Here is a 21,570-nt window from a genome sequence, read left to right as displayed (position 1 = left end):
GAGCAGAGCGCGTGGCGCTCCGGAACCCGCGCACGCGCCTTAGCCTTGCCCCGCCTACGTGCGCGAGCGGGGCCGGCGCAGCTTATTTTTCTTCAGACCCGCCCAGCGCTTCTACTTAAGCGAGTGTAGGCCAGAAATGAGAGCAGGGATGTGTGGGGCGAGGTGGGCGGGGCGTCGCTCCAGAGCGCGGCCAGCAAAAAAGGGGAGGGGAGGGAGATCCCAGACAACGTTACCCCGTCAACACCCAATCCGGAGCCGGCATGACCCCGCCCCCTTCCCTCACGTTATTGGCTGGGGAGCCCCAAAATGGGCGGGGCTGGTCGTGGGGTTGGGGAGGGCAGGGGGCGGGGACGAGGAGGAAGGTGCTGGCGGGCAGTGATGGCGGCGGGTGATGGGGACGTGAATCTAGGCACCCTGGGGAGTGGCAGTGAGAGCAGCAGGGACGGCAGCAGCGGGAGTCCGGGCGTCGCGGGAGCTACAGCAGAAGGGGGAGGCTGGGTGGCAGCAGCGTTGGCCCTTCTGACGGGAGGCGGGGAGATGTTGCTGAACGTGGCGCTGGTGGCGCTGGTGCTGCTGGGGGCCTACCGGTTGTGGGTGCGCTGGGGGCGACGGGGTCTGGGCGCTGGGGCAGGGTCTGGCGAGGAGAGCCCCGCTGCCACTCTGCCGCGGATGAAGAAGCGCGACTTCAGTTTGGAGCAGCTGCGCCAATACGACGGGTCCCGCACCCCGCGCATTCTGCTCGCGGTCAATGGGAAAGTCTTCGATGTGACCAAAGGCAGCAAGTTCTACGGCCCTGGTAAGGAGGAGCTGGAAGGGGAGGGGAAGGGCACCCCCCTGCAGCTCAAGTGCTACCCCTTTTTGATGAAGAGGCTCCTGGGCCCCGGGCTGGTTGGCCCAGCCTTATGGAAGTGTGGACCTCCGTGCCTTGGCTGCGGCACCTGGGACCGTCCGCCCCGCACACACCCCCAGCCTCGGGCACCTCCTATTTACCCCCTAAATTCGGGGGCCGAGCCCAGTGTTGCCCCAGGAAATAGCTCTCAGCTTTCATCTTAATTCCATCCCATTTCTCGCAAAAGGAATTTTTCAAAATCCTTTTGGTTGTCGCCAGTCCTGTCTGGCCCCTCCAGCTTCCCCGAGCTGTCTCATTCCTGAGATGGGTGGGGGCAGAGGAGATTTCTAAGGGAGGGACCTCAGGTTCTAGGCCTTGTAATTCAGTTTCCATTTCTTTACTCTTTTTGCCACCGATCTCCAGTTTCCCACTACTACTCCCCGTAAGGCCACGTTTTACTACACGTAGTTCCAAGACCCAACCCTCTAGTCTGAAGTCTGGGCATATAAGCAACATCTCAGACTTTTTTTTAACCAGTTTTTGTATGGAGATGCTTTCCAAGATTAACAATGTATGTAGGATGAGGATAGACCAGAATGCAGATGTTAAGAAAGACTAGCAAGGTATTCGCCCAGAGTTTTGGGGGTGGAGCTCATATACTCAGCAGGCATGTCAGTCTAGTCTGGTTTCTCTTTTTATAGTAGGAAGGCAGGTATTCAAATACACGTTTATACTGTGTTTTCACAGAAGAAACTTAAAAAGCTATAAATTCATACTCCCAGGCCGTTCTGCAAGTTAAACACATTTAGAACTTTGCTTTCAGAGAATTGGGTGTGCAGGCTAGTTGGTGTAGAAACCCCTTTTACTGTGTAGTTATAGCATACGTTTCCGATCATGCTAATAAGGTTCAGTTCAGACTCATGGATCCTGTTGGTGTACCATAAAATTGAGCAATATTGTACATCCTGGTTGTGTAGTAATTATTTCTAAGCTTTAAAAAAGTGACTCTAATAAAAAACAAGTAATGAAAGTAGAGACCTAGAGTGAGTTATTTAGAAAGAGAATGTCCAAGCCTTGGAGTCAAGAGGGTTGGCAGCAAGTCTTAAAGACAAGTTGGTTTCCTCTTTGATTCAGTCTGTTGGTGCATGAGAGTCATTGACACTTGCAAATATATACTTATGATTTTAGTGTTTGGTGGCTGGAAAATAGAAGTGCTCTGGTGTGTTGTTTGTTGATTAGAATGAAGATACGAAATTGGAGGTTTTATGTATTGAACAATTTCTTAGTTGCTTGTGTTTTTGTGTGTATGTCTACATTCAGCCTTACTAAGTCCTCCATAGCTTATACAGTATTTTGCTTCTTGTTATATGACTGTGAAAAACAAATGGTTTATATCAGCTGAGATGGTTAATAGGTTTTTGTTTACTTAAGAGCATGTGAGACAATAGGGCCAAAGTACAGTATTTAGATGCACAGACCAAATTAAATATAGTAAAAGTTGTTTAGTAAGGATTTATACAGTGTTTTTGTACCTAAAATTTTTCCCCATTTATATTAAAATGTGTGTCCAGTGATTAGAAACTTCGATTTTTTAACATAGAGCTTACCCAACTAAAAGATCTGCCTTCGTAGCCTGTCTAAACTGACAGTGAAGCAAACAGTTTTAGTGCAAAGAAGCATATTTGTTCTCACACGTTATGCCTTGCCACTATCTGAAAATAGCCAAGAATCATAGACACCATTTGGCAGCTTCTCGTGGCAAACGTTCTGCCACAGAAATTAAAAATTAAGATAAGAGTCATAGGTGTAATGTAGATAGCCTTTGTGTGGCTTGAGCAGGGAGGGGACTCCTCAGATGACAACGGAGAAGTCAGTTTAGGTTAGCCTCCACTAATTCCTGGGTCCCAATGAACAGCCTGGGAGCCATAGTCCACTATTTTATTCTAGGTATTGATCAGCAACCTAATAGAGCTATTTAGAGTGTTTTATTATTGAAAGGAACCGTAAAGTTATGGGCTTGGAATATGTAAAGTTGTAGCACTTTGCAAAAGTCTTGAAGGCAAATTTCTGGCTATGAAACATGAAGTCCAGTTTTTGTTTTAATTTTTATTTTTATTCTCAAACAATTAAGCAGTTCTGTAGGAGAATAGTTGTGAAGCACTACTTATTTGAGAATCTTCGTAGCTTGAGAGAATGAGCTAAGGGCACCAGAAAACCTACCTAGTTTCTGTGCTTAGCCTATACGCACTCCCAATTTACAATAATGGTTTTAGAATTAAAGGTTGTTTTCATAGGGTGTTTTTCCTATGTTAAAGGTATTTTGGGGGGTCATTTTTAAAGTTCAAGATCTTAAAAAAAATTAAACACTGACAATTTAGTGGGTAAGCACCTTGGCAAACAGTTGACATTAATTACATTTGTTAATATTAAATTTAGTAACAGTTCAGGCACTTGGTCAGCACATGAGGAAAGTGGTCATGTGAGAAACAGCGAATGTGGGGAGAGAAAGGAAGCCCGATTTGTTAAGCACCTACTGTTCAATGTACCAGACCCATTAATTTGACATCTGCACAGGGACTCAGTGAGGTTCTTAGGTATTCCCGTCCTTCAGATGGGGTGGGGGGGGGCCTCAAGTTTTGGTGAATTGGCTTTGTTCACACAGACATGCATTCGAGTCCAGATATATTTGACCACAAAGGCTGTTTACACTAGTTCAGCTAAACTGCTTTTTGGGATAAACTTGGAGAAAATCTATCTTACTGTTGCTTTTTTATACCCTCTACTGGTTCCCATAGGAATTTAAAACCTCAGAAGAAACACGCTTTCATGGCTTAATGTTGTTCTGAACAGTATGGTAGCCACACACCTTTTAAATTAATTAGATGAAAATATTGTGAATCAAGTTAGTCAGTCATACTGGCCACATTTCAGGTGCTCAGAAGCCACACAGCTACCATATTGAACAGTGCACACTATTGGGTATTTCCATTTCTGAAGATGTTCTCATTTTAGAAATGTGGAAATAAACTTAGAGAGGTTTTGCCCAAAGTCACATACTTAGTAAGTGGCAAAGCTAGAAATCAAACCCAGTGTAACTGGCTTCACAAGTCATCCCTTCACATTACATCACAACATAATGTCGCAGGTTTCCAGGGTGAATAGATTCGGAAGATTCAAACAGATAATTCTAAATGATTTGATTGAATACTACTGCAGTGGAACTCTGCTAAAAACAGCCTTTTATTCTTTAAGATGGCAAAAGATCATATACAGTTTGTTTACCTTTCTCATTGTTTATCCCATGTTTCTGAAATCTAGATATATTACTACCCCCTAATTCTATGAAGAGTATTTTGATATATACCAAAAATGTATTTTCTTCAACTTTAAATTTTTTTGTAAAAAATTTACTGATTTTAGTAAGAGACACATTGATTTGTTGTTCCACTTATTTCTGCACACATTGGTTGATTCTTGTATGTGCCCTGACTGGGGATCAAACCCACACCTTGGCATACAAACAACACTCTGACCAACTGAGCTACCTGGCTAGGGCTCAACTCAACATTTAAATTACATTGGAAAGAAAAATAAGTCATACATGAGAAGTACCTGATGAGATTTCTAATATTTGGGAAGTTGGCCAAAGGAATACATGTTCCTTTCAAGTGTTTTCCTTTTTCTTTTGTTGAACTTTATCTGCAGTATGTTCACTTACAGTTTGCAGAATTGCAGTCGAAGCAAGACTTGTACCATATAGACCAGGTCCAACCTCACCTGCTCCTTCGTGGGTGTCCCACGGACACTCCCCAGCTCTCATCCCAGCTTCTTGCTTTGCAGCCCTCTGGGTCTGTTTTTAAGGCTCCATGCCCATTCACATCCACTGCCTACCAGTAAGATAAAAGGATCAGTTTCGTTTTCTGATGAATTTTAATAGTCTGGTCAAATGTATACTAGTCTTTTCTGCAATACCTACTTGGTTGGCTCCTCTGAGTTTAAAATCATTCTGTTGTTTTTAATCTTTGAAGGAATTGTATTTGTGTTAAATACTGTTGCACATTATAAGAGGGTAGTTTAAAGCCTGTATGAAGGCGCAAGATGTTATTAAAGCTGGAAGACTAGATTTAGTAACATCTGGAGTTAGCCATTCACATTCTCCCAGCAGCACTTGCAGTCTGTGAGGCAGCACACTCCTCGTCACTCCCACACCCACGACAGACATCACTGTGCTCTTCGAACCTGCATCGCATCTCAGATTTTCAATACAGGATCTCAGATCCATTTTTACACACTGAGGAGGAGTTGCCTGGATTTCATTTCAGTGCTGCTTCCTGGTTTTCAGATTTGGCTTTGGCCATTGTTTGATTAGTATTACCTCTGTATTTCTTTCTTCATCATTTTACTTTCAACTAATCTGTTATGTTTTATTTTTCTCTTATAAATAGCCAATAGCAAGATTTTTTTCCCATTGTATCATCACCTCTAAGGTGTCTTCTAACACCTTAATCCATTTGTCATTACTAGTTATTGAAGTTTATTTCTGCCATCTTATTTACTAATTTCTTTGTCATACTTTTCCTTGCCTTTTTCCCACTTTTTTTCCCCCTTCTTGGATTGATGTTTTTAAATTTCTTTTACTTTTTCTCTCATACTGATTTGGGTACATTCTGTTTCTATTCTTTTGGTGATTTCCTTAACTTTTTACTAGAGACAGTATTTATTTTTTAATTTATTTTTAGAGAGAGTGGGAGAAAGAAAGAGGTAGAGAAACATCAGTGTGTGAGAGAAACACTGATGGGGATACATCAGTTGGTTGCCTCTCACACACTCTCAACCAGGGACCTGGCCCACAACGCAGGCATGTACCCCGGTGGGGAATGGAACCGGTGACCTTTTGGTTCTCAGGCTGGTGCTCAATTTGGTTCTCTGCGGTGCCACACCAGCCAGGGCGACATGGTTTTCTTTATTCACTGCCGTTTCATGCCTCTTCTTCCTTTGCTCAGGGTTCAGTTTTCAGTTTAGTGAGGTACATCCTAGAGTATTTTTCATTGGTAGAAAAAAGTTCTGATTCTGTCTTCCCTCAATCAGAAATAGTAGTATAGGTTTAAGATACAAAATTGTAGGTGGTTATTGTACCTAAAATCTTCAGTGGTATTATGCTACTGTCTTCTATGGTAAGTCTTCTTTCGGTTTGTTTTTCATTCTTTGGATTTATATGTCTTTTCCCTTTTGGTTGTACGGCAGGTCCTCAAATAACTGATTCGTTCAGCGTTGTTTCTTTGGAACATTAATGAGGAAAAATATTGATTTTTTTCCCCAGCCGGCGCCACTCTGCAGAGTTTGCACGTTCGTGCCTGATGGGTTTTCTCTGGGGACTCGCTTTCCTTCCACGGCCCAAAGGTGTGCACATTAGGTGACCTGGGTGTGTGCATGGTCCTGCTCTGCGAGAGCACAGATGTTGAGCTGGCCCCGTGAGGGACGGGCGTCCTGTGCACAGGGGGTCCCTTCTTGCATGGAGCTGCCAGAAGAAGCTCTGACCACCCTTGCCCCTCAACTGCAGTGCACGAGTTGGAAAGAATTCTCATTTTTTATTCATCTTTCCTCAGTTACGTCTGTGTAGCTCACATTTATCTCAAGCTTACTACAAGTCATTTGAGGCTTTATTTAGATGTTTGGTGAGTTTTCGTGACCAGAAATATGCCATAGGAACTTAAAATCTTGCTTATTTATATCAGTTAGCTTATGGTAAAATGGGTTTTGTTGTACATCATTTAGCTTAACTGCAGTTTCCAAGAATCTATCAAGAACCCGTAAGCAAGGACTGCTGTCGTGGAGACTTTTTTCTCTTTGCTTTTGGAGTTCAGCTCTTTTATAAGGATTTGTCTAGGCAGGGGTTTTCTTTCTTTCTTTTAACTGTTCCAGACTCTACTAAAATTTGAAGATGTGTGCCATTCATTTATTTTAGAAAATGCGAACCCATTATTTCTTCAGTTATTGACTTTCCCATTCTCTCTCTCCTTTCTCTGGAACTCAGATACACATTAGCTTTACATTCTGTCCATCATGTCTCTTAATCTTTCCTTATGTTCTATCTCTGAATTTCTTAATCATTTTAAGTAATTTTATCTGTTATCTTATACTTGGGATGCTGGTTCTCCCATCGATTAGATGTACTCACTCCTCTCCATGGTGGTTTGTTTCTTCATGTAGTTTATAGTTTTCATTGCAAACTTACCCTCAGCAATTACTATCTTTTTGTTTGCTGGGGTCTTTTCTATGATGTTCCACGAGTCTTGGGTTGTGGACATCTAACTGTAGAGTAATTTGGGGTGTATTTCAAAACAGGGCCTGGTGGAAAACAAATAAAACACTATTTTTATTAGGTAATGCATGTTTAAGATACAGAATACTTAAAATAATAGTGAAATAGAAGTCTCCTTCCCACAACCTACCCACCACGGTCCCTCCCTTGCCTCGAGGCACTAGACTGAGTGTAGCCCCACAGCTTTCTCTGCCCGTAGCAGGTGGGTGTGTCCTTCCCCACACTGGTTGTAGCGCACTATGCAAACCTTTATTTTAACCACACTTTAATATCTTGAGAGACTGTCATTCTTTTCAATATATCCATAATACTTTATTATGTGAATATGTAATAATCAAACAGCCTACTGTTTATTAATGAACATTTAAATGGTTCCTAGTTTCATGTTATTCCATGGCACTGCTATAGATACTCTGGTAAATGTCATTTTATACATCTGAGTAAAATTATAATTATCTATAAAATAAATGCCTAGAAGTAGGATTACTAAGTTTTAGGGTGTGTGCTTGTACATCTTTAATTTGGGAACTTTTTCCTGAATTGCTCTCCAAAAGAAGTTGGACCCATTTACACTTCCATGAAAAGGCCTGTCTTTCATACCCTTGACAGAAACGTGATGTTAAACTTCTTGGTCTTTGTCAGTTTGAGAAGTTTACATTTCTTTTTCTTAGTGAGGTTGGACATCTTCAAAAATTTGAGTCACTTACATTTTCTTTCCTGCAAATAGCTGTTTGTTTATTCTTTGCCACAGTTTTTCAATCATGATATTGGTCTTTTCTTACAGATTTTTGGTGTTCTTTAAAAAATAAGTCAACCTTTGCTGCAAATGTTTTTCTGAATTGTTTGCCTTTTTAGTTTGTTGTTTTATAAACCACACCAATATTTTTAGTTTTACATATTCAAATTTATCTTCATTTTAGGCTGTTGTGTTTTGTATCATACTTAGACTTTTTGCACTGAGCTTTTTTCTTTCTCCAACACTTTTACTGTTACCTTTACTGTTATTATATTTTAGTAGATGATGATTAAGTCTGAGCTATTATTTTCACCTTAGGATTCTCATTCTACGTGGGCTTATAAACGGTTATTCCCGACATACCGGGATCAGTAACATAAAAGTTTGCTGTAACAGGGTAGTGGAATGGGGAAGTGTCGCTGACTTCTTAGCATGCTTCTGGTTGTGTTACGAATGCAGAGAAATGGACTTTAATTAGACCTCAGGTCCTACTTCTCTGATGAGCCCATCCAATTCCAGTTCTAGTTCTTAATCTTAATGTTATGTTCTTTACAGTCTCACAGGAAAGAGTAAAGAAATTTAGCAAAAACACCTTTTCAGAAGTTAAGTGCTTCTGGAAGGAAATTTCATACTTGTGGAGAACCTTCAGTATTGTCTGGAGATTGCGGAAATAAGTTAATCACCAGATCACTCTTTTCTGTTCAAGAGTTAGCAAAACATTTTGTATAGAATTAGGCTTGAGTTAGTAATTGTTGATTCATAGTCATTCTTACTGAGTTAGCCGTCTAAAAAACATGTTTTATGAAGTTTTGTTTTTACATTCATCCATCGTCAAGGCCTCCGTGGGGAAGCTGGCAGAGAATTTTACTGGAGAAGATACAGATATATAGTAATGTGCTCAAAGGTGGAGGGGTTTCTGATTGTTGTTTTTATAATGCTCTTCTTTTCTCCTTTTTACAGTTTAGAGGTACTTTATGGTTTATACTCTGAAGTACCCTAAGTAGCCTGGATTGTAGGCCAGGGAGGTAAATACAACAACAAAATGCTAGGAAAAGCTAGCTGTTGGTGTCTATAGCTTTTTTCTTAATTCTCTCATTTTGAATTATAGAATGATTAAATAAATTCAGTAACCAAATGATAATTGTGATAGTCACCTAATATTAAGTAGCAATATGGAAAATACATAAGAATGGGAAAAGCAGGATAAAAAATATATAGTATCACCTTTTACTTTCTTATTAATGTAGCAATACCTAATAAATACTACCTTTAAAATGTACTGCTGACGCCACTTCTGGGTGCATGCCCTGAACTTTTCAGACAGTGAGTTTCTTACATTCAGTGAGCTTTGTGGTGCCAGTGCTTCTGTCATTGAAGTTCATGTTCACAGATGTTTAGGATTTTGTCTGTTTACAATTTTGAATCCCACTCTCAAAGGTACAAATGCTGTCTGACCCATAACCTTTAGTTTCCTAAATGTTTCAAAGATGAAAATGGGTATAGTCATCATTCTAACTTAAAAATCAAGGAATTTCCAGTTTTTTCTACTTGTTTACTTCTCTTTAGAAGAAAATACTTCGTTCAGTTAACTAGACAGTAGCTCTCTCACTGACCACTCTTTCACTCAAGCAAGCCAGTAATCGTGGTTTCAAAATTTTCTCTGAATTACCTTTGGCATGTATGGATGAGTTTCAGACTCAAGAAATATTTTTCCTTTTCAAAAATTATCTATTTGGAAATCTTATTAGCATGTAATTCTTAAAACAACTTTGAAAACAGAATAATTCTACATGCTCTGCGGCCTAAGATGAAGACAGAATTACCTCTTAAAAGGTTATTATAAAAATCATTTCTTCAGTAGCCAGACTTTACCAGTTACATGAAGTAAAAACTTCCCCTCTACTCCCTAGAAACATCGCCACTGTTAAGTGTTTGGTCTATATTCTTCCTGGTGTTTTTCATGCATATACAGAGTGTAAAGTGTGCATACATGTATATTCTTTAATTCAAAGTGAGTCATCATATATATGTGTGTATGTGCATACACACTCTTCTGAATTGCTTTTTCCAGTTAATATATCATAGACTTCTATATCTGTACAGTTACCTCATTCTCTTCTGTTAAATTACATGCTATAATTATATAACCCATTTCTTGATATAAAAAATTAGGTTTGTTTCCATTTTATTTATTTGTATTTGTTTTCAGCAACTGAAGTCTTTTTAACCTATATTTAGGTGGAGATTTTGGTTACCATAAGTGAATCTGTTTAATGTAAAGGGTCAAAATCTAGTTTCTTTTTGTTTGGGATTGCAGCTAATTCGTTTGGAAGAAACTACGTTCCCAGTTCAGAGGAACATAGGCACCGTGCTAGGCTCTCAGGGAGGGGCAGGTAAGACAGTTACTGCTGTCGAGGACGAACTGCGGAGGGCTCCCCCGTCAGCTCATGAACTGTTCTTTATAGCCACGCCGTTTCCCAGAAGTAGGGACAGATGAACCCCATTACATTCCTTAATACTTTTCTTAATTTATGTAGATAATGTGAGTATATTATGGTAACCAGGTGGTATTTATTTTGAAATGGGTCGTATTTGTGATCGAACCTTTATTCAGGAAGGTTCGTTGGCCATCACCTGGGCTCTGGGCACTGGAGCAGTCACTGCAGGACAAAGATGATTCCGTCTCTGCGCTCGCGGAAGTACATGCCGCCTGCACTGGGCAGAGGAAAACGGTTTGGACCCACAGTTCACTTGAGTCTTCGCACAGTACTTCTCCAGTGGCCGTGCTGTCAGTAAAGCATCGTCTGGAAGGAAGCTGGCTTCCAAACCTAATGGCTCAAAGTTCCTATTCTCCCTAATACCTCACAGTCTTCATCTTTGAATACAAGCCTTTGGGCATCTGAAATAATTCAAATTTAGGGTTTAAATTATCTGTGAAAATCTTTACTTTGGTCAAAAAGGCAGATTTCCAAGACATTTTTTCTCATTGCCCCATCTGGTATCTGTGCATGTTTTAAAAGTAAGGCCATGTACCATATATGACTAATTATGAGGCTTCTTTGACTTTTGCCTTTGAGACAGTCTAAAATATCGTTAGGTAATCTAAACAACTTCTCTTTCCCCCAGCGGGTCCATATGGAATATTTGCTGGTAGGGACGCCTCCAGAGGACTGGCGACATTTTGCCTAGATAAAGATGCACTTAAAGACGAATATGACGATCTCTCAGATTTGAATGCCGTACAGATGGAAAGTGTTCGAGAATGGGAAATGCAGTTTAAAGGTACCTTTATTTTGTTGGGTTCCTTGGAAATGCTAAATTATGGCCGAAGAACTAGAGGACGCTATTTCACGTTCTTTGCGAGCCCAAGGACGCCATGTTTTCATCACCATCATTATTCGATATAGCAAGATGATTGTTACACGGGATTTATAAAATTCATATTTAAAAATTGACTTGTTACAAACTATAAGTCCAAGTAAAATTGTGACACCTTTACTGGTATAAGCCTTGTTTATTAAGGTATAGTTTTTTTTAAAAAATACAGGCTTATAACTGAACTGATTACTACTAATGTGATAGTATAATTATAATTTATTCTAAATGATTTTATTGATCTTACCTTTGAACTGTAAGGGAAAAATATCATTTCTCATACCCTCATGACATCAATTATTAGCACCAGTGTGACACTCTGGACCTGTGTGACCTGTGGATCCCCTCTGGCTTCTTGGCGCTTGTACTGGTTCTACAGTAAAACACTGTCCTCCCATCTTCTCCTCTTGGTTTGTCAAGTTCAATTAACCTAGGTTCAAATTCCTGACCAAGAAATAACTGAAGGGGTATCAACTTGGAAAGAACAGTGCTCTCCATTAAACACCTGGTGACATGGAAACAGACAGTGTAACAGATCTAAGAAGACAATTTGATAGAGGAAGGAATACTACATTTTATTTCATCTCTGTTCTATGTAAAAAGCTCAATATATTTATAGGTTTTTAAATAACTAAAAAATGCTCTATGTTGCCAATTTATTTCTTTAATTATAATACTTAGGGCTATTAAGATTTAAGGAACTATTCTGAGACTCACAGTGTACAACAGAGACCAGTTCTGGATTACATCTCCAGACCTCACCCAGCCTGGGATAAGTACCTCTGAGAAGGGTCCTGGGCATTCATTCAGTTTTTAAAGAGATGTCTAAGAGATTCTGATGCTGTGTCCTTGACTAATAAGCGGTAGTATGGAACAGTCTCTTGCAAAGCACAATTCCCGAGCTTTGTAAGTTCCCTAATCCTGTTTTCTTCTGTTCAAGCTTTACATGAGTACAAAGACCAGCAAAGGTGAGCAGTAGAAAACATTGAGTTTATTCTATGTGATTCCAGGAGAGGCAGATGCCTCCCCTGCTATATAATGGAATAGTGAAACAAGTTTGATCACTACTGATTTTCTTTTGATGTGTCTTTCAGAAAAATACGATTATGTAGGCAGACTGCTAAAACCAGGAGAAGAACCATCAGAATACACAGATGAAGAAGATACCAAGGATCACAATAAACAGGATTGAACTTTGTAAACAACCAAAGTCAGGGGCCTTCAGAACTGCAATTCTTACTCCTTTTCACAGAATGTCCAGCGTCTTTGGGTTTGGTTCACCTGCTGCAAAAAACATTCAACAGACTGTACAAGCTAAACAAGTCTAAGAAGATTTGAATACTAGACGTTATTTATGCTGCCAAACTCATTTGTTGCAGTTGTTTGTAATGTCTGGTAAATGTGGGGCTTCATCATCCTGAAAGAGAAGGAGACAGGGATTTTTTTGTTTTAAAAGAGCAAGAAAGTTAACAAGATTACTTTTTCTTTTAGGAGAAAAGAAATCAAAGACAACCAGATGTATTTGTGTACAAATCTCAGAAACAGTGAGGGATTCCCATTCCCTGCGCTGCGCTTCTGTTTCAGTATTGCGGGAAGGAGGAGTCTGGGCGGGAGAGGCAGGGTGCCCAGCAGTCTGGGTCGTTTAGGCTACCGCAACATTAAAATGTGAATCCCAAAACTTTTCTTGTTGGGTTTTATCAGGGAAAAGGGAAGGAAAAAAACCCTTTATTTCTAAGAAATCTTTGGATATTAGGAGACGGGATTTCAAGTGGATTTAAGCAACCCCAATAGTAACATCATTTGCAATAGTTTTCGTCCCGTCCCTTCCACTATATCAAATCAATATTAATTGTGCCTTATTTCACGTACATAGACTTGAATTGTTTTTAGGGAAAGCCCATATTTGAGTTAGAAGTCACTACAAGCAGCATTGAGACCGAAGGTGGAATAGTCTGTTGACCACAAAACCTTGATGTCATTCTGTGTATATAGAATGTAAAAGGAACATTCAGTGTTACTGCCACATACGTCATTGTACACAAACTCAGTTAGCATTGTAATGGCCAAACGCATTCCCCATGCTTTTCTCTTTTCAAAAAAAACTGAAAACCAAATCAACAACTCTCCCCCCAACAGCTGCCTAATTTGAGGAGTCTGACCCTCACAGCTCACTAGTGTGGGTGCATGGAGCCGCAGTGTGGATGTCGTGTGGGTGTGTGTGAGTGTGTGGGAGCACCTTGGAAGGGACTCTGCAGATACTGTACATACCAGTACCATTTTAATAAAGCATGTATGATAAACCAAAATGCGCTTGAGTTGGACTTGATATACAAACCGGAAGCCAGTGCATTATGATACGGCAGTCGAGATTGTGCACTTGATTCTCGATAAGGAAGATCTTGGAAACGAAAAAGCAGGCTCTGGTTAACCAAGTTGTACACGTTGTACCACATTCACTGTAACCTTAGGAGGAAATTCCACTTGGTGGAATGCTCTAAGAGATCTGAGATTATTCAGGTAAGAATTGACATATAAAAAGGTACATATTTTTACTTTATATTTTTGATGCCAGCTGATTATACTACAAGTAATAGCACTCCAGGCAGTAGTTCCTGGACACAGAAGACTAAAGGATATTATACCAACAGGTATTAAATTTTATTGTTAGTTGAAAATAACCCCTTATATGGGGGTTACCTGATTTCATCATGACTATTTGGTTCTTAGTTGGGGACAAGTTATACCAAAAAAGATATTGTATTTGTAAGTCATCGCTTAAGTCTCCTGCTTATTGAGTAGATTACATGCAGGAACCATCAAAGAAGGGAGAACTTGTAACTGCAATAATAAGGTAAAGTACGTACAATACAGCAAGCCCTCAAATAACACCGTTTCATTTTATGTCATCTCATGATATGATTGAGGAGATGCCGTAGGAACTTAACTCTTGTTGATATCAGTTACCCTGTGGTAACATAGGGTTCACTGTACGTTATTTAAAGTTGCAGGACCCAGCAACAATGTTAAGTGAGGACTTGCTGTACTACATTCTATTATATTCAGTCTTAGAATACTTTGTAGAAAGTGATGAACTTCAGCCAAATCTTAGCTGAAGACTGGTTGTAAAGATGAGTGTTAGTAAATGCTCTGTTTTTATGTAAAATATTTTCTAAACACATTTGTTACAGTACATGTCCTCTGTATTAAATTGATACATATGAATCATTTGAGCCTAAAGTTCAGACTTACACTTGTGGATACAAAAACTCTAAATATTCATCCAGTAAAAGTTATATAGTATGTTAAGGAAAATGAGTCATTTTGTGTTTTGGACTTGAAATAAACCGTGTTCTGTAGACAACTCCTCACTTTCAGCTGCGTGTTTCATTCTCAGGCAGCGCGCTGGGCAGGCGCTGAGTCGGTGTGGCGCTGGGGTGGTGCCGCTGCTGGAGTCTCCCCCCTGAGCCACTGTTCATTCCTGCCTGATGACCTGAATGACTTGGGGTGCTAGGTGTAAAACCTTGGTCCCCAGTCCAGACCTGCCACCTGCTGAGCGAGGATCGAAAGAGAATGGATCTCAGCAAGAAGTACCTTGGGTAATTCTTATGATGAGGCATGTTTGAGAAACACCACACTAACCTTTTCAAATGCTACTGTCCATCTCAGTCACCTGCTTGAAAGAGAAATGGAAATGGAATTCTTGGATAATTTTGGTTTGGTTCCCTGTTATTTCACTTTGTATCATTCCCTAAACTTCCTGAGTTAAAAATCAGTTTCACATAGAACTCTAATGTGATTACTAAAAAATTTTTATTCCGATTCTTAAATTTTGATAGCATCTCCAAGTTGGCATATTTCCCAAATAAAATCTACACCACTGTAGTGCACTCATAGATTTCTTTCTACTAGGAAATGAACCCATTGAGACGCAGATCAAGTTTTTAAAAGCTTGACAGGTGTTAAGGCTGCTTATGTTTTCCTGACAATAATTCTACATGCCTTTTTTAAATGAATCTGCATAACCTGACATGATACCTACTTCTACTCAAAACCTAGAAAGCTAAAATTAATTTATTGAGCTCATACTGGAGAAGATTGTTTTCTAGAAAATGAGACATTGAGTCAGACTCTCCTTATCCAAGTATTCCGTTTCCCTCTTGGTAACAAAAGAACGCAATGCTGGAAATGCATGCCATTGTTATGTTAACAGAGTATAATGTTACAGAGAGGGATCATGGGTCAGAGTAACCTGGCAATACCACACTGAGGAGTTCGTAAAACTTTTAACTTGCTTTGAGCAGACTGGAAATGAGAGTTACAGAATATTGTAGTGATTTTTTTTTCCCTCTAATGAATTAAAAGCAAATACTCCAAGATAGCTTTTGAGTATATGTTTCATTAAGGTCAGCTATCAATTTGGTAGGTGATAATGCCACAGATTATGACGTGTTTGTTGTGGCAAGAAAGTTCAAATAAAGACCACCCAACCTCTCTTTACTGTTTTTAGAGAAGACTTGTCACCCTCAGGCAATGTCCGAGAAGCCTGTCTCCTCAGCACATTTCCATGAGTCAGGACCCTGGGCCAGATTTCAGCTTCGAGTGTGTGGTGCTGTCCCCAGTGACAGCGCTGGGCTGCCTGTGACCGCTCCGCTCGAGAGAGCACTCAAGTGCTGTGAACACTGGTTTGACCTCAGATTTCTTCTGTCTTGCTGTATCTGCACAGAACCCAACTACACCAAATCATGAAGTTTGGTACAAGACTGATAAATATTTGCATACTTGTTATGAAAGCATGATTTTAATGGCTACAGAGTATCATTCTCAAATACCGTATTTTGTTGTGTACAGTGCATGCTTTTTTGCCCAAATTTTTAAAAGGAAAAAGAAGGATGTGCATGATACACGGGCAGTACTAAATCTGTATCTATATAAATGTTTTTAATTCTTTTACTTATGCTTACACATTAAAAGTATAACTCTAGAAAGCAATAATGATATTTGTATGCAAAATAGTACCTCGGAATACGATAGCTTTGTTCTAAATATAGACATAAAAAATTGAATTAAAAAATTAAATGAAAGATTTTTTTCTGAAAGCTTGGACCAAAAACATGAGTGCACAGTATACACGGCAAAATATGGTACAATTTTTAGTGAAGATGCAGGAAATTCCATATAGGGTATGGTACCAATTTGGTGTGAAGGAATTAGGGAAAAACGAAGTTTGGAAGATAATTTAAAAACTAAAATAACTATGCTTTTGCCTACTTATAAAAGTAACAGGCGCTCAGTGTACAGAACAGGATTAAGAAAATAATCAAAAATCAAGAGAAGCAATGTTAACTTTTCCCTACATCTCCATTCCCTTTCTGTGTATACAGGACCACAGTGTGTTCTCCAAGGCTTCAGACTTGAGCTTCCCTTCCAGTCACACTGGACATCTCTGCCTGGAACCTCAAAAGGAACGCATGTTACCCCCAAATTTACTCCTGCGCTTGATGCTCTGCCACAGAGCTACAGGTAGGTCTTCCTACCTCCCGGCTTGTTGCCATCCCATTCATAGTTCCTGTTGGCAATATCAGACATAACTTTGACCTTGCTGACCTACTTAAAGGCCCTGGGTGGCTCCTTATTTCCTGAAGACTCACTACAAGGTGTAAGTCCTCTTCTCACTTCCCACTGTGATGACCTGCTGCCTAAAACTTGCGCTGTCCAGAATGTCCCCCCAGCTGCTGACCCACTCCATTCTGCAGTCTGGGTGTTACTCTCCTCTGCATCTTCCCAAGGTAACTGCCCTCCGAGAAATTTGCTCAGTTTCAGAGACCCAGGCTCCTGGTGGTTCCAGGCTCCCATCATATCACAGCTACTCTGTGCTGTCTCACTGACTTTACTATGTTGCGTTGTAATCATCTGCTTCCCCAGTAAGCCGGGGACCAGAACACACTCACATTTTAGCCCAGTGGTTTTCCTAGGCTTAGTACAGTGCTGGGTACCTAGTATTTGCACAAAATGTTTTTTTTTAATTTGTAAAATGAGAGGCACAGACGAACATCCATAGCTTCGAAATGGGGGCTCCAAGGAAACACCAAGGACTGAGAAGAGAGCCTGGGAGCAGCACACGAGCAGCTTTTGTTTGTGCTGGGTCTGCAAGGAAGAACTTGAAGGGTTTTAAAAATAGAATGAACATTTACATTGAATCACTATTGCTCAGGTAAAGAATTCCTCTGCAACCTAAAACTTGAGCCCACATTTTATGATGGGAAAGGACTCAAGTCTTTTTTAAATTAAACCATTTCAAGGAATTAACAGAGTTTATGCTACCAGCAAAAAATCGCTGGAAAGCCACTGGGCTACATGATTCCCAGTGCCCTGTTGGTCTATGAATACAACTCGAGGGTAGGCCTGTGCCATCTCAGACGTACTTAGCGATGCCATACAACTGCCAGGTACAGACCCGTCTTCCTGACACACCTGGGTGATGTGCGGCCTGGACCCGTGTGCCTGTCTCAGTGAAACTGTTTTGCAGCAACTGGGCTCAGGAAAGGACAGGAAGGCTTCCAGTTTTTTTCTCATGGATGCCATTGAAATCCCACGCAGGGAGGCTTCCAGCCACTGTGTCCCGCACCCTCCATCCCCACCACTGCCATCTCCCAGTCTGTTCCTGCAGTAATTTAGAAAAAGACAGCTGAAGTGAGAAGCAAGTTTAAGTTTGAGCTTGCCAAAGTTCAGTGTAATCAAAGCATAATGGGAAAAGTCCAACCACTGCACTTGCCTGCGGGGGCGGGGGGGGCGGGCGGGGGGGCAGACCTTTGCCATCACAACTGTGCTATTGAGTTGGCTGAAAAGTTTGCTACATTTTTTCTGTATGATGGGTCTAGTAGCACTTAGTTGTCTTTAACTTCATTCAAAACAATTTTGTTAGATTGTATTGTGACAGATGTCATATCAGCATGCATTTAAAAAAACATCAAAATTGGTAATTTTTTGGTGCAAGCCATTTTGATATTGAAGATGGAAGAAGATACACATTTTCAGCATATTATACTTTATTATGTCACAAGAGGTAAAAGTTACTGAAGTGCAAAAAAAGATCTGTGCAGTGTATGGAGAAGGTGCTGTGATTGATCAAATGTGTCAAAAGTGATTTGCAAAGTTTCTTGGTACTACTGACATTTTGGTCAAGTAATTCTTTGCTGTGGGTTGTCTTATGTATTGGAAGATGTTTAGCAGCACCCTGGCCTCTACCCACTAGAAGCCAATAGCAGGAGGTAGCCGACTTACTCAAAATACCCAAGTCAATAAAGTTATTGGTGAAAATGAAAAATGTGTCTTTTATTTTATGGAGAAAACCATATGGACTTTTTGGCCAACCCAATAAAAGAGAAGACTACAACTGTGTGAGCAATAAAAGACAAAAGCAAGATAAGAGGAATTGCCTTTCTTATGTGAGAAATATAAGTGCAAACATTGTAATTCCTTCTATGTTTCAGCTGTGTTTGTAGTGGAAAGAGTTTAAGCCTTGAAGGGGGTCTGCTGCTTTCTGGTAGCCTTGAGCAAGTTTCTGAACTTCTCTGAGTCTAATTTTCCTCATTTGTAGAAAGGGACTAACAGTATCTATGTCACAAGTGAGAAACAAGATAAAAGCCATCAACTTCAACACGTATACTATGCACTGTTCCCTTCTTCTACTTTGCAGTGGTAGAGAGACATTTTAAGTATCTTTTTCGGTGGTATATAATTTTCTAATTTGAAGGCACAACCGGAATAACCTTTTGTTAAACTGATAGTCCGAAGTCTGAAAAGTGTTCACTAGCTCTCCTAGTTTGTCAGGAACAAAGTACTGATATATTTAGGAACAGCATCAATTCCATATTAAAGTTCAGTTAAAATATCTGGAGCAATAGATCACATTTACTAACACTCTCGCATGCCCAGCTCATAATTTACTGAGAATGTGGACTTGAGTGGAGTGGTCATCCTGAAGTCATTTGCATAACCTAATCTCTGCATGAGATGTCAGAGATGGAACCATTTGACTATGTTAAACTGAAGCCTCATCACTGAGTACTGTCACTGCAGAACAGCAAGCACATTGGGCATAAGTCAACTCTAGGAGCAAAATGGAAAATGCTACATAGCACCCTGGCTGGTGTGGGCTCAGTGGATTGAGCACTGGCCTGAGAACCAAGTGATTGCTGGTTTGATTCCCGCTCAGGGCGCATGCCTGGGTTGTGGGCCAGGTCCCCAGTGGGGGGCACTTGAGAGGCAACCACACACTGATGTTTCTCCCTCCCTTCCCCTCTCTAGGAATAAATGAGTAAAATCTTTAAGAAAAAAAGAAAACGCTACATTGCAGCAATGAATTCAGTGCCATTTCACAGATCTAGGTAACCTGTTTTAGTTAACCTAATTCCAACTGCCATGAAATTCAGAATCATCTCACAACCCCATTCTATTAAGCAAAACTGGTGAACAGAATAGCTAAATATATTGCAAATGTACTACTCAAAGATTTTCCTCACATGGCTGAGTCTCTAAAAGCAAGTTAAAACTTCAGTCATCCTAAATGAAAAAAGGTACTGAACTCAGGTTCAGGTACTAGACATTGAGCAGTGAGAAGTTAGTTCAAATTGGAATTCACTCATGCTGGTTAACTATGTGTCCACTTGGCTCTTCATGATGCCCAGCTGTTTGGTCAGACACCAGAGTGGATACTAATGTGAAGGTACTTGTATTTGTGATCAACGTTTACAATCAGTAGAGCAAACTCCCCTTCATAATGTGTGTGAGACCCATCCAGTCAGTTGAGAAGAAGAGCGAAGACTGTGGTTTCCCAAAAAAGCAGCAGTTCTGCCGCGAGACTGCAGCCTGGAACTGCCACCTGTGCAGCCTGACCACCCTGTCAGTTTTGGCCAGGCCTGCCATACCAGCTTTTACCTGGATTTCCACATGGCCGGTCTTAAAAATTCCAGATTTGTGCCCTGGCTGGTGTAGCTCAGTGGATTGAGTATGGGCCTGCAAACCAGAGGGTTGCAGTTCAATTCCCAGTCAGGGCACATGCCTGGGTTGCAGGCCAGTTCCCAGCAGGGGACACACAAGAGGCAACAATATATTGATATTTCCCTCTCTTTCCCTTCCCCTCGAAAGATAAATAAATTTTTAAAAATCTAAAAAAATATATTACAGATTTGTCAGTGCCTACAACTGTGCAATTCCTGAAAATACTCCCACACTATCTATCCTCCAAAGAGTTATATCTAGCTTCAAAAATTTACCTCTATCTATATTCCTATCCATGTTTATGTTCAAAGATTTAGGTCCCCCTATTTGTTGCTCTGTGTCTCTGGAGAATCCTCATATACTGCTATTTCCCAACTGTTAGTACACATGTGATATTAGTTGTACTCCATTTTTATAATTAAAACACTGTCTTCATTCAGTACTTAATACTTGATCTGATATAGCCACCTGGGCTTCAGTTTCTGAACTCTGACATTTCAGCCGTGAAATGTAATACTTTTACCAATATGCCTCCCATTGTCCCAGATAAAATCTGAGATACCTTTTCATCTACTCTCTGAAATAACATTTCATCAGAGGTCATGAGCCTGACCAGGAAGAGAGACAAACTCAGTCCTCATGCTTGCCAGGATTCCAAACTCTATGTAAAATTAGTTTTATTCAAAATCACTTAAGTTTAACCCAGTGCTGGCTTTTAAAATATTGTTTAGATTGTAAAGTTAACAGAAACAGCGTAAATCACTCTCTTTGGGTGAAAAACAACCCTCAAATATTGTACTCGTGTATTGAATTGACCCTGCCCGACCTCCAAATCCTGGTTCCTGTCCAGCAACAGCCATGATCTTAAGTTTAGGGTGCATCTTCCTGACCTTTTTAGGTGTTGACGCTCATATAGCCGCACCTATGGCGATAGTGCAGTCATTTCTCCTACCCCCCTCTTTAAAAAACAAATGGCATGCTATTGTGTTCTTTTGCAAACTTGTTGAACTCATTCATGTACTTTGGAATCATTTCCATAATATTACAAATAAAATCTACCTTTTAAAAACTATAGCTTGTTCCATTTTCCATACAGTGATTTCAACCAGCTCCTTAGCACTTACAGTAGCTACATTTACCCAAGTAATTTCTCTTTTCCTATATTATTCATTGAACTAAGGTATGGGGGGTGGTGGGGGCAGTGTTTGATAAACTGAAAAACAGAAATATCTGTATAGATGTCCACCTGCCTCATGGTCTTGAATGAACTGAAGCTGGGCTTGTGTTTTAAAGACAAAGGGAGATGAA

At 40.3% G+C, this 21,570-nt stretch overlaps 1 protein-coding gene across 1 annotated transcript; it reads left to right on the top strand.

Annotated features, from left to right (window-relative positions):
• The first annotated feature begins 357 nt into the window (after positions 1-357).
• On the top strand, positions 358-13,568 carry PGRMC2 (progesterone receptor membrane component 2). Its single transcript, XM_037129877.2, has 3 exons — positions 358-796; positions 11,014-11,169; positions 12,357-13,568. The coding sequence occupies exons 1-3, from the start codon at positions 379-381 to the stop codon at positions 12,452-12,454; spliced, it is 672 nt and encodes a 223-aa protein (XP_036985772.2). The 5' UTR covers positions 358-378; the 3' UTR covers positions 12,455-13,568.
• Positions 13,569-21,570: the final 8,002 nt, after the last annotated feature.

Source organism: Artibeus jamaicensis, unplaced genomic scaffold (assembly GCF_021234435.1).
Source record: "Artibeus jamaicensis isolate MK-2021 breed Jamaican fruit bat unplaced genomic scaffold, CSHL_Jam_final scaffold_537, whole genome shotgun sequence".
NCBI classification, from domain to species: domain Eukaryota; kingdom Metazoa; phylum Chordata; class Mammalia; order Chiroptera; family Phyllostomidae; genus Artibeus; species Artibeus jamaicensis.
The sequence above is the reverse complement of the archived record's forward strand: the minus strand, read 5'-3'. Positions and strand labels throughout refer to the sequence as shown.